Here is a 12,351-nt window from a genome sequence, read left to right on the forward strand (position 1 = left end):
TGCATAAGTTACAGAGTCAAAATCATCTGGCTCATTGGAGGGTGAGCCTGGCAATTAATGCCTGTTTAAACATGTTCATTGTTGATGGGCTTTGTCTGGCAGGCCTGGCTGGTTGATTGACTTAGGGGTTGATTTTGAGGAGGCAGAAGAGGACAATGTAGTTCAATTAGTTATTAGTTATGTTTAGCATTCAAATTAATGTGGAACTGAATTTCACAGTATTTCTTAATTTCTCATACCTTCAGTAATGATAAGTACTAATTCCAACTTAGTTCTTATTCTGCAAATCTGAGGGCTCCTTCCTTTTTCTTCTCTTTCTGTCTTTCTCTCCTCCTCTCTTTTCTAAAAAAGTCATTTACTCAAAGGGAAAAAAAAGCAAAACAGATTTTTAAATAGAGGTGAAAATTTTAATGAATAAAATGCACAGGTAGAGTTCCTGATTTCTTTTATCTAATAGTTCTGTCTTGCTTTTATGATATGCAGTGTAGGAAATTAAATTTTAAGCAATTTCACAATGTCATTTTATTCATCCATTTTATTTAATATTATTTTTCCAAATTGATAAATAAACCCAATCTCGCATCACCTGCAATGATTAAAAAACAAAAAAACCCCAAACTAAAATAAAACAAAACAACCCCCCCAAACCCCCTTAGATGGTACTGAAACAATTGATATAGATATTAAAAGAATGACCAACATGAAAAAAGATATTCTTTTGAATATTTTGATTTGGATGTGCAGGCTCTCTGCTGGCACAGCTAGGCATAACCTCTATAAATGTCACTTGAACTGCTTCACTTTACAGCAGCTGAAAACGTGGGCTGTGATACCAGATGTAGCTTCATGCAAGGTTTCAGCCTGCATGATGCTCTTGTTGCCACTTCTTTCAGGTTTCCCCAGTATCACACAGGCTGATGATTTCTGCTTGGAATACTCTTCCCTTTTCCTGCTTTTCTGTCTGCTTTGGAATGACACCTCGGTGCTTCTATACGTCTACTTGTTCCAAACATGACATGGGCATCCATTTCCAGGGGGACATTCCTATTCAAATGGGGATACATTCAAATACCTTTGAATCCCCTAACGCAGCCGGGTGTATCCTGCTCAGGCAGCCACCAGGCAGCCACCGTTCAGTCCTGACTCATCCATTACACATCTGAATTCCCAGTACATTAATGAGAATTTCACAAATTGCTGAAGGATTAGTTTAAAAATATAACACTCCTGGGTTTATCAGGTCTATTTCTTGGGACATGGTAGGAGATCCTTGAAAGGTATTAGACACGCTCAGATTACCGGGAATAGTACTCATGATCATGTAGGATGTATCCAGCTTCTCACTTCAATACTAGACAAACTTTAAATGGTGTAATGCCCCTTGAAATGCTAATGATTTCTTTTCTTCTTTCCTATTAAGTTAATTCAGTCCCAGACTGACATGCAGCTATATAGTTCAATATATACAGTATACATTTGGTGATAGGTAGCCAGTGCTTGTTCACAGAACCTTGCTGTCCTCTCCTCTAATAAATCTATATGCCCATATTATTATTTCCTTGTACTACTAGCTGCTCTGCAGCCTATGAAATGGCACTCAGATGTAATTAGCACCAAAATATGGAGTTAGTATGCAGGACACGGACAATTCTTTTGCTCCAGATGCTGTATTCAAACTGCAGTGGTCCATTGAAGAAGTAGAGATAACCTAAGGAAAAGAAAAGTTAAAATTAATTAACCCTGAGAAAACTGCATTGCATGTTTAAATTACCCTTCAAATAAAAACTATGCTGTTTATTTTCATTTTTAATAACTCTTTTAAATGCACTATTTTAGTATTTAGAATGCTGAGCTAAATTTTCAAAGGTCCTTATTCCATTTGCCAGGCTTGGACCGGTATTTCAAAATAACTGATATTTTAATCTAGAGTCAAGCTCTGTGTTTTATTCCTATACAGCACTTGCTTAGAAAAATACAGGATTTGCCAGTTAATGTTTAAGGCTCTGACTTGGAAACACTCCTTGAAGAGTTGGATAGGAATGAGCTCCATTTGGAGGAATGGACACATTATAGCACTTCTATATTAAGCATATCACTTTAGGTTCCTTAAGTAAGGAGGCGGATCTTTTTTGGCTCCTGAAATATGTATGTACACAGTTTGTAAGAGCACCTTGACTAGAGGTCAATTTAGAACAGCAACTTGATTCAGCGAAGAACCGAAGTATTGATGTGAAAAAATCAAAACTGCAAATAACAGAATTTCCCACAGGACATTAATCTCAGGTTTCAATAACAACTAATTTTAATAAAGTTTCATTATCAGATTATGTACCATTTCTGTGATAGACTGCATCCACTCTATCACCAATTCCTGCGAATTCTTCCTCTATTGGCCTGGGGTAGCCTGCTTCCATAACCTCTGCCTCTTCATCGTAACTATATTAAACACACAAAAAAAATAATTCAGATTTAAACAGCCTGGGACTTTGGTCTTGTGCCCTTTATATGCTTTGAAGTTACCCACATCAGAAGTAACCAGCAGCCTTTAGAATCATAGAATCATCTAGGTTGGAAAAGACCTTTAAGATCATCAGCTCCAACTGTTAACCCAGCACTGCCAAGTCCGTCACTAAACCATGTCCCTAAGCACCAGGTACTTTGGGGACTTTATGTCTAATGAAACTCAGGACAATAACCAGGGCACTCTTCCACCGCAAGTACAAGCTCAATAAACACTAAAGTAACAAAGCTATATTTTCAGAACTGATCTAGAAGGTACATATTATATGGAGATGACTGTACCTGGATGTATTTGCACTACAAGCCTATCCTGAGGCTGCTTGGCACAAAGATACTGGGAAGGGATGGTAATGTCTTAATTATGCATCAGACCTGGCTGTAAGTCCCACTCATGGGCAGCAAAAAGCAGCCATCCTAGGGTGGGATAGATTTCTTACTCTCACAGCACTGATACCATTTTGTGTCACACAAGCAACTCAAAGAAGCAAGAAGGGAATTTTTTCTAGGAGACATGCTGATGTTACAAACTCTCCTGGACTAAGGCATTGTTATTCTCCTTTCCTTTCTCGCACTCTTTCAGTTTTTAAAGGCTATGCCCATATGTTTATGTCTTGCATACATCTTTATGACATATTTCTTCTACACAGCTACAGCACTAATGAAAAGCACAGACTGGAAACATGAGCTACAATCAAGTGGCTGGTTTGAAAAAAACTGATGTTTTGATACTTCTGGACAGGTTATGACCAGGGACACACCAGTCTGTCACCAGCTTACCTCCAGTACTTATTTCCAGTAAAAAAGAGAGTCTTGCCAGTGTCTTGAATATGGACAGCTGCATCTATTCTTTTCATTTCTTTTGGGAACCCCATTTCATATATCTTTTTAGGAAAGTCTTCAACTATGTCGTAACCGTTCAAAGCCCAGACTTTCTTTCCTGAAAATAAGAACAAAGTATGCATGAGTCTTTTGTAAAGGCTCAACTTAGAACAGAATAAAATGAGGATACTATGATCCTTGTTTTAATACAAGCAACAGATTCTTAGGTCACATACTCAGCAGTTATTAAACTATTTATGCTAAGTATGATCCTAGTCATCTGAGCCTAATTGTAGTCTGAGCTTAATCACTGGAATGTCACTGGAAATTGCATAGATTTTCACAGGGTGAAACCAACAGAGTTTGCTTTTTGAGCAAGGAAGGTAGGATGTTTTGTTCTTCTCTTGATTACCTTTACATCACTTACTGAGCTTGACTATGTATATTTTTCTGCCAACAACAAAATTGAAAACTCACCCTTAAACATGAACACAAGATCTTTGATGGGGTTTTCATAAGCTGCATCTATTTTATTTGGAAGCTCTGGCCAAAAAGACTTAAGTAACACTAGTTCTGCCTCAACCATCTGAGGGTGCAGTCTCCAGAAAAACCTAGTCATAAAAAGAAAACATATTTTATGGTTTTTTTTCATACTACAGAATACCAGTAACTTTGATGTGCTATATTAAAAAGTAGTTAATGGAGAATTTTTTTTTTTATATAACATAGACTTTTCAATACATAGAGCTCCTTGTAGACCTTTCCTTTCCTCATAGTCACCTAGCTGCAGACCATTTCTGTCACTCACACAGTGATCATCACAAAAAAACCCAAACTTGAATCTTTTTTTCATTTAGAATAAAAGAAACACTGCTGTCCCATGTAAGGCTTCTGAATGTAGTATAACTTCACTCAGATAAATGTTAGTAGATATGTGTGTGTAGAAGAAAGCCCCGTGAAATTAAAAATGTGTACAAATACTGTCAGTCTTTAGCCATATTATCTTCATATTACTAGGCAGTCAAGTCTGTAACTGTATTATAAATCCTCCCTAAAAAGATACATGATGCAGTTTCTTAGAGACATCTGTATTGATTTGTGATTTTTTAAATGTATGATTACTCAAATCTTTAGTAAAAATCTGTGATGGTGTTTTCTCTTGCTCAAATTTTATCCAGCACCCATCATCTGTGACATGGCAATCGCTTTACCTGTCCTTGAAGATCAGCATTTCTCCACGCAGTTCAGTTATTGCATCAAGTGACAAATCTACATCACATTTCTCTGGCGTTTTGGGATGTTTTGGATTGGGATCTCTATCTCCAGCACCTGGAATCATATCATATGATCTAAGTTTGACAACATTCATTTCTTTTCTGTGGATACTGTGAGGGTGGTGATGCCCCATCCCTGGCAGTGCTCAAGGCCAGGCTGGATGGGGCTGTGAGCAACCTGGTCTGGTGGGAGGTGTCCCTGCCTGTGGCAGGGGGGTTGGGACTAGGTGATCTTTAAGGTCCCTTCCAACCCAAACCATTCTATAAGTTTATGGTTATATGATCATGGTATTGAACAGGAGGACATGGAAGAATTCCCAAACAGCATGATGAATACAAGCATAATGAGCAATCTATTTGTACTGGGGAAAGTCTGTTCTCTCTTTCTCTTCTTTAGCCAAATACATTCATGGACTTCACAGTTCAGCAGTGTTGCAAAGATGTTAAACAGACTTGCTTTCTTTAACCCAAGTTGTGAAAGTCCCCCAAAAGTTTTCTTCTTTCCATGATGAAAAATGGATATTTCTGTTTTTTTCCTTTCAGCTCTGTTTTCCCTTCTCTTTTGAGGCAGTTCAAAAAGTATAAAGATTCTGCCCCCCCAACGAAAGGAGGCAGCAGAGTGACAAACTGTCCTCTGCAGTGTTATTTCCTTTTTATTCATTTTTTTTTTAATCTGAACTATTAAATCTAAGCATCTTCTGTTCCTGAAGTCTGGTTGCCAAGTATCCAGTGAATTGGTCTGAATCAGTCATGACTGTTGCTATTGAAGATCTGTAGTAACTGTGTAGTGCATCTGTAACAGGTTATAACAACACAGGGTATGTATATTATACAGACTTACCGTAGAGCTCTTGGATCCCTTGAACATCGTCATCAGGCAACACAAAGCCAGTTTTTCCAGTGTACGTGTAAATTGGAAACATCAGAGCTCCAGGGTCTCTAGAATGTTCAAGTCCCAGAGAATGACCAAATTCATGGGCAGCAACAAGGAACAAGTTATACCCTATAACAAACCACAGTGAAAGTGACTGCATAGCTCCCTGTATCACCAAAGTGTACTTAGACTAATCAACTGATCTTAACACTTATGTTTTAACATATGGGGCAATGAAGCAGACACCTGAATAAATTGGAAAATGATGTACATTGCTTGCCTTTTTTGAAGTACCATGGGTTTTGTTTTGTTAAGGGCCTAATCGATTGAGAATCTCATAGCTATAGCTGGATTCAAACTAAATCTTTTTTTTTTTTTGACAGTGTTGCTCTGTAGGCAGATTTAGATTTCTTAAAATTTCTTAGTAACACCAGAAAGCTCTAGGGCAAAGTCAGCCTTACTCAAATCAATAACATTTTTCATCTTTTGTCAGGAATTCACGTCTAGCAGGGAGTCTATATTGTTTTCGGTATTGCAAAAAATAGCTTTAATGCCAGGAGGGTGAAATAACATAGTGCTGAAAAAACCCATAGTGTTTTGTTCTATTAAAGCTCTGTCCTGAACAGGCAAGGTGAAGAATTTTCAAATTCAATGCAAGTAGACAATTTGCAGCGAATTAAATTATATGTGTTATCTATAGGATTCAGTATGTAATTCCCATCAATCTGTGATCAGAACTAGCTGCCCTTGAGCTCAGTGAAATGCCAAGATGAAAAAATACCTTCTTTGTGGCATTTTTTCTATCACTTTGTTTAGGAGGTGTGTACCTTAAAATTTATGCTAGGCATATATTCTACTTCTATTTATGATTGGAGGTTAACCCCAAATTCCTATGAGTTACCAGTGAACATAATGAACAGTACACAGGCAAAACAGTTTACAGTTATCAAACAGGACAAAATTGTCCATATATCACCATTTCAAATAATCTCAGGAACTTCTGTTACCTCTAGAATCATCTGACCAAGTTTCATCATCGTCAAAATGGGCATCTCCTCCATAGTCTGGACCCGGGGGAAAAGCATGAGCCAATAATCCAGAGGGTCCATCGAAGGGATAAAAGTCACCATGTTCTATAAAACAACATTCAAAACATTTAAATCAACTATCCTGTCTTATTGGCAGCAATATAACTATAATTAAAAATAATTCATTCTGTGTTACCTTTAGTGCCAAAGGAGATCATGATGTCAGCTATACCACTTCGTATTCTGGTGAAGTTAAGGGGTGTCACATCAGACCAAACTTTGAATGCTTTTTTGAAAGCTCTGTCTACGTCAGCACGTCTCAGATCTGAAGTGTAATTCATAATCCTATCAAACAGATTAATATCTCCAGTTAATTGTGTGAATTGAAGAAAATGTGTAACAAACTTTTATCTAACTGTACACCTCACTAAAATTTTTGCTTTTTTCCTCCTTATGTTCTTACCTAAAACCAAAGAGCTTGGCAGATGCATACAGTATTCAAAAAAGTAAAAATAACCATTTCTATTTTCATTAAAATCATTCAGAGACATCTGAAATGATCCAACAGCTTTCTGTAATTGATTTTATATGCACCAGAAGAAACAGAAAATGACAGTTGTATACTGTATTATGTCAAATCATATCAGTAATTTCAAACTTTTTCTTATGCCATATAAAATATTTCATGACCCTCACTGCCTGGAGGAGCAAACATGATTCAAGGCTTTTTATAAGCTAGAATCACTCATATAAAAGTAATATTTATCCCTAGATACTGAAATGATAGTTTGGTGATTTCATATCTGGAGCCCTCTAAAGAAACTTGGGTTGCAGCCAGTCAAAACCCCCTGCTGATGACGTTGTTGTGTTAAGGGAGAAGGAGCTGCTGTGTGACCTTTAAGCACCGTAGCTTCCCGAGGTCAGCTTCCTGAGGTTATGGTGTGAAATTTGTCAGACCAAGCATAGACATCTGGACTGTGAAATGGGACTGTGAAACGGACTGTGAAAGAGAGACAAGGATCAGTCCCTGATCTCAGAGCCACATTACACAGATCGGTTTGCCTCTACAGTGCTTTGTCCAGGACAGGACCTATATGAAGCAGACACTAAACCAGGTCCAAAGCACTAAGAGCTAAGGAGTGACCTAAAGTGCTATGAGGATCAGTGGTGAGGTGCACGGTCGTAGTCCTTACCCCTCTTTCACTGGGCACCATGGATGTGACCAGAGTGTTTACATGGAGGCCAGATGAGGAGTTACTAGCTTACACCACACCAGCCTTCCTCCACGACAAAGTGCGATGGAAAAAAATCATATTTACTTCCTTGGGCTGTAAGATGGGCTCAGGGAACCTTTCCAAAAATGGGGCTGTGAGGATTTTAAACTGCAACATGAATTTTGTCAAACTCAAATGCATCCTTCTCCCAACAACCTAACTGAGCAACCTATTGGACAAGGTACCTGAAAGAAGGTAATAACGGTAGTAACACTCAATATGCCATGCATTTACCTGTATGTCAAATTAGGTTTTGACCATTTGAGTTTTCTAGGGAAAAAGTTATATTCCCCCACATCTGGGACACCGCATCTTGGTTTCTGCATCAGTTCATATGTTTCTTCATCTAATTTGCCTGTCACCTCCAAACCAAAAAAAGCTTGCATTTCTCGAAGTTTAGATGCCATTGTATTAGCACTCTTCCTCATTAGGCCACCAAGATTTGGACGGAGATCATAGTGAGTCCTGAGATAGCGCTAAAAAGGGGAAAAGAAGTAATGAGCCTAGTTTTGAAACAGTTGTAACTACACAACTCACTATTTATAAAATATGCAAATGAGTTATTTTATACTGTACCTCTGCAAACTGAAGGTCTTTCTCTGTGAATTCATGGCTGTCTTCAAGTGGAATAGGGATTGTCAGGCAAAATGACAAACCCAACAAGAAAAAGAAGACAGCTGAAAGTCTTGCCTGCATCATGTTGGATTTGTGAAGTCTGAAGCGCTGATGTTTTAGAGAGCAGTTACCTTTACTTTTATAGTCCCAACCCAGTGAGTCACCACTTAGGGACAAGTTAGAACTTCCTTGTCGCTGAAAGTAAACATGCTTAGGTGGCTACTTTTTCTCTCCTCCCCAACACTGTGGTTTAGGCATCTGTTGTCCCACTGAGGGCTCTGAAATTGTATCCTCATATAAACACGGTTTCTGAATATTGACATAGGTTGTGGGAAGAAACAGGCAGAAGCAAACTGCACTTTTTGATTATTTTGCAATAACTTACACTGACGATAACTGGCAATAACTTTGCAATAACTTACTCTTCTCTGCTAGAAAAATTGCCTTTCTACTGTTTGTTAGACAATAAAAATATGTAACAAGCTGCATGGTTTTTAAAACAAATTCTGCAATTTTTCAGTAGTAACACTAGTCCAACAGCAATTTTTAACAGTTGTAATAGATCATACACACTTCAATCGTTCATAAATGTTGCCTTGGCTGATAAGAAATAACATTATAAAGTATACAACAGGATATTACATTTCCTTGTTTCTGTAAAGAAATATAACTCCAAAGTATTAACAGAAATTTTACTTCAGAGATCCTTAAAGTGACTTCCCATCTGTCTTTCAGAATGATTTACTGCTTAAGATGTACTCAAAAACAGAAATGCTAAATATCAGGCAATATTTTTGAGTATTTTAAAATGGTTTTTATTAGTACTAAAGCAGGTCACGCAAAGTGACTAGTTCATACAATTTATCTTCCTCCAAAAATATGAACTTAATTTGCTTCATGAGTAAAGCACAGCCAGAGATCAGTAAGACAGCTACTACTCTGAGAGAGGCAATCTACCAGCTACAGGCAGGCAATGTATCTGTGTGTCTAGAATGACAGTAATACGTGATTTTGACTTACGAGGTGGGTAATAAGATAAATCTGGCATTATGACAGATACGGGTATTATTATACTTCAAAGCCTGAAGTTTTGTCTCCCCAGCGACACTCCAATCTCAACCGCTGCTAAGACTTGTATCATATTGCATGCCCAGGAGCGTGGGTCTGAGGGGAGGTACTGTTTCTGCTGAATCCACCTTCCTCTTTCATGGAGGGTGTTCCTGTAATGAAAACCTCAAGTAGATTTCTGGTAGACACTGGTACACTTTTGTAATACACTACCCTGCCGTGGATGCTGCCTTGTTGACAAAACAGGAAAAAGACAAAAATCAGTGAAGCTGAATGTGTAAAAGCTCTATTTGTTACTCAAACAATGTCAGCCTTGTGTCTAATGATGACAAACAGCAAAAGCAAATAAAGCTGAGAGGAATTTGTTATGTAGGCTATTTCTGCCTCACTGCCCATCTCAGCCAATACTAAATATGTTTACACCAATTAGGGACAGGCAACATCTGTTCAGTCAATTTGTATATTCTTCTTTACATTGTCCATCACCAGCACTAAGACTTTTTTACTGAACAACCGGTAGCATAAAGATTGTTAATTATCCCACCTTCTTAAGAAGTGCTCTCCCCTGGATTGCTTCAGGATGAGCACTGAATCGTATTGCCGATGTTCTCACTGCGCTGCATTCCTTGCTCATGCAGACTGTCACATGATGTATGTGTCTCATTTCTCTCCTTCCAACACTTCTATATTAATATTTGCAGCATACCTTTCATTAAAGATGGGATACTCGGTTATGTGGTAAGCAGAGTTTACAGTGAATTTTTCTTGCTTTGTGTGGAGCTTAGGAGCAGCGGTGCTACCTTGTCATGGTTTTCATGGCTATAAGGAATAATTTCTTGAGACCATGAAGCTGTATCACTGCTCTGCAGAACAGTACTCGAAGTATCTCAGAAGCCTGAGTAAAACGAACACCTTAAAACTCCACAGGTAACATTCTCTGAAATTAGCTTTCTTGTACCTAAGGGAGGAGAATTAGATACCACCATGTGTATATCACTGCCAGACTTAACTAAAAGTTTTTTATTATTTCCAGGCCCTTACATCACTATTTTTTCTCAGCTCTGATGTTGGAATCTTTGCTTCTGAAATAGGAGAAATTAATTTCCTAACCAACTGTTAATGCAAAAATGTGATCAGCTCATCACACTTTATGAGAGAATGATCCCAAATTATTCCCAAATGGTTTCAGGGTTGCCTTAATAAATATAGTTTAGGTAACTGGTAAATAAAGGTAAAACCAAGTAATCAGGGACAATATTTCAATGATACAAATGTAGAACAGAAAAGTTATTTAGCTAGGCACAAAAGTAAAATTAAGAATTATGTTAGCCTGTTGAATAATGGTCCAAGGAGTTGTGGAGCCCTGTTGTTCAAAACACTTAAGGTGCAGTAGTCAAAGCAGTAGTAGAGAATTGTCTTGCATGAAGAGAATGATAGATTAGGCAGGGAATAATGATTTTTCACTTTCTACTCTCTGTGATTTTTTTTACACAGGTGCTGTGAAGTCCTTTGATGTTCACAATGAAAACTTGTTCAAAAACTTTGTCTTTGGTACCCTTTACGGAGCTGCCCTGAGGCATTTCCAAGTAATATTTGAAAAACTGGACAAAGTAATCATAGCAAAAAACTAAACGAAGCAGCTTTTCTGAAAACAACCTCTCTTCTTAGATTTGTCTAAGAGATGCGTAAAGCTCGGTCTTTTGCTATTATAAGACAATGAAAGTAACGAGTGAAAAGACAGTCCACTGTTTTGTGCAGATGCTGTGAGTAAAAACATACCAAGAGAAAAAAGGTAGGAATTCTGTAAAAATTTTGTCATAGGGAATAAATCAAAATGCTAAACCAGAAATTGATCTCTGAATGATTGTGTGTAGTGAACCATCTGAGAGCAGATATGGCTGTATCGTGTTTTCTGCACATTCAGTTGATTCCTTTGGGAGCCCTGGTCACGTAAACATACATATTCCAATATGTTTTCTTGCCCGTTTTATTGCTATTTATATTACACCAGTGGCTAGAAGCCTATATTGAAGTCTGGATTTTTATGTCCTCCGTATACAAACTGAAGAAACACTGGTGAAGCGCTGTGCAAACAAGCACATAAAAGGGCCAGTGAAAATGAGCAGTATTCCCTTTTTCTGAAACAGCAACACAGACACAGTGTGTAACTTTTTTTTTTTTTTTAAGGGGAGACAAAAAGCCTTGACAGAGCTAAGTACAGACCTGTGAAGTTGCTATCAATTACCTTAATAGCTTGACTCTTTAAAGCCTCAAGAAATTGAAGTTTTTAAAGTTGGGAATGATGAATGACGATGTCAAAGGCTGCCAGTGCTGGGCATTGTAAGATGTAAAATCTATGGCTCAGGTTCAAGCGATGCCACTGTCTGAGTTCAAAAAAAAAAAAAAAAAAGTTAAAACTGTGAAGTGAAATGTAAATAAAGGTAAAAGCAGTCAGCAGTGGTTCATAGACCTTGTGCTGACCCCAGTGCAAAGAAGCAAGCATGGAAAGTTACAGTTTAAAAGCACTGAAACCCACAGAACTGCTGAATTGTGAGATTTCAACAAGCACTGCAAAATTTCTGCAGTTCTGGCATCTTGTGGGTGTGGGTAGTTAGCTGGACTGATGGTTAATTTTCACAGGCACAGCAGAGACTGGAATGATCATGGGGGTTTCTCCCCTGCACCCAGGAAGAATGGATAAAGAGGGATGCAACAAGAAGAAATGAAGTGCCTTAAAGCAGCATTTAGGTACTAATTACTTGAAAACAAGAATTATGCCAACCACATGGTTTCAACAGACATTTTGCTACCACAAATAATTAAAAGGTGTCATGTTTTGATTTACATTCTGTGTTGGTGCCCTTAATAGCACCATACAG

General features: G+C 37.9%; 2 protein-coding genes across 2 annotated transcripts in view; one reads left to right on the forward strand and one right to left on the reverse strand.

Annotated features, from left to right (window-relative positions):
* LOC308059341 (uncharacterized protein) overlaps positions 1-12,351 on the forward strand; it is a gene marked incomplete at its 5' end in the record, with an annotated part of 203,844 nt that overhangs the window by 163,929 nt on the left and 27,564 nt on the right. The gene's annotated exons all lie outside the window — the stretch shown is intronic.
* MMP13 (matrix metallopeptidase 13) lies at positions 489-11,444 on the reverse strand. The gene is made up of 10 exons (XM_080376498.1): positions 8,366-11,444; positions 8,024-8,265; positions 6,712-6,860; positions 6,495-6,620; positions 5,455-5,616; positions 4,551-4,668; positions 3,817-3,950; positions 3,298-3,457; positions 2,333-2,436; positions 489-1,708 (listed from the first exon to the last, which is right to left on the reverse strand). The coding sequence occupies exons 1-10, from the start codon at positions 8,486-8,488 to the stop codon at positions 1,608-1,610; spliced, it is 1,419 nt and encodes a 472-aa protein (XP_080232624.1). The 5' UTR covers positions 8,489-11,444; the 3' UTR covers positions 489-1,607.

The sequence above is a fragment of the Falco punctatus genome (assembly GCF_963210335.1).
Source record: "Falco punctatus genome assembly, chromosome: 2".
Classification (NCBI taxonomy): Eukaryota; Metazoa; Chordata; class Aves; order Falconiformes; family Falconidae; genus Falco; species Falco punctatus.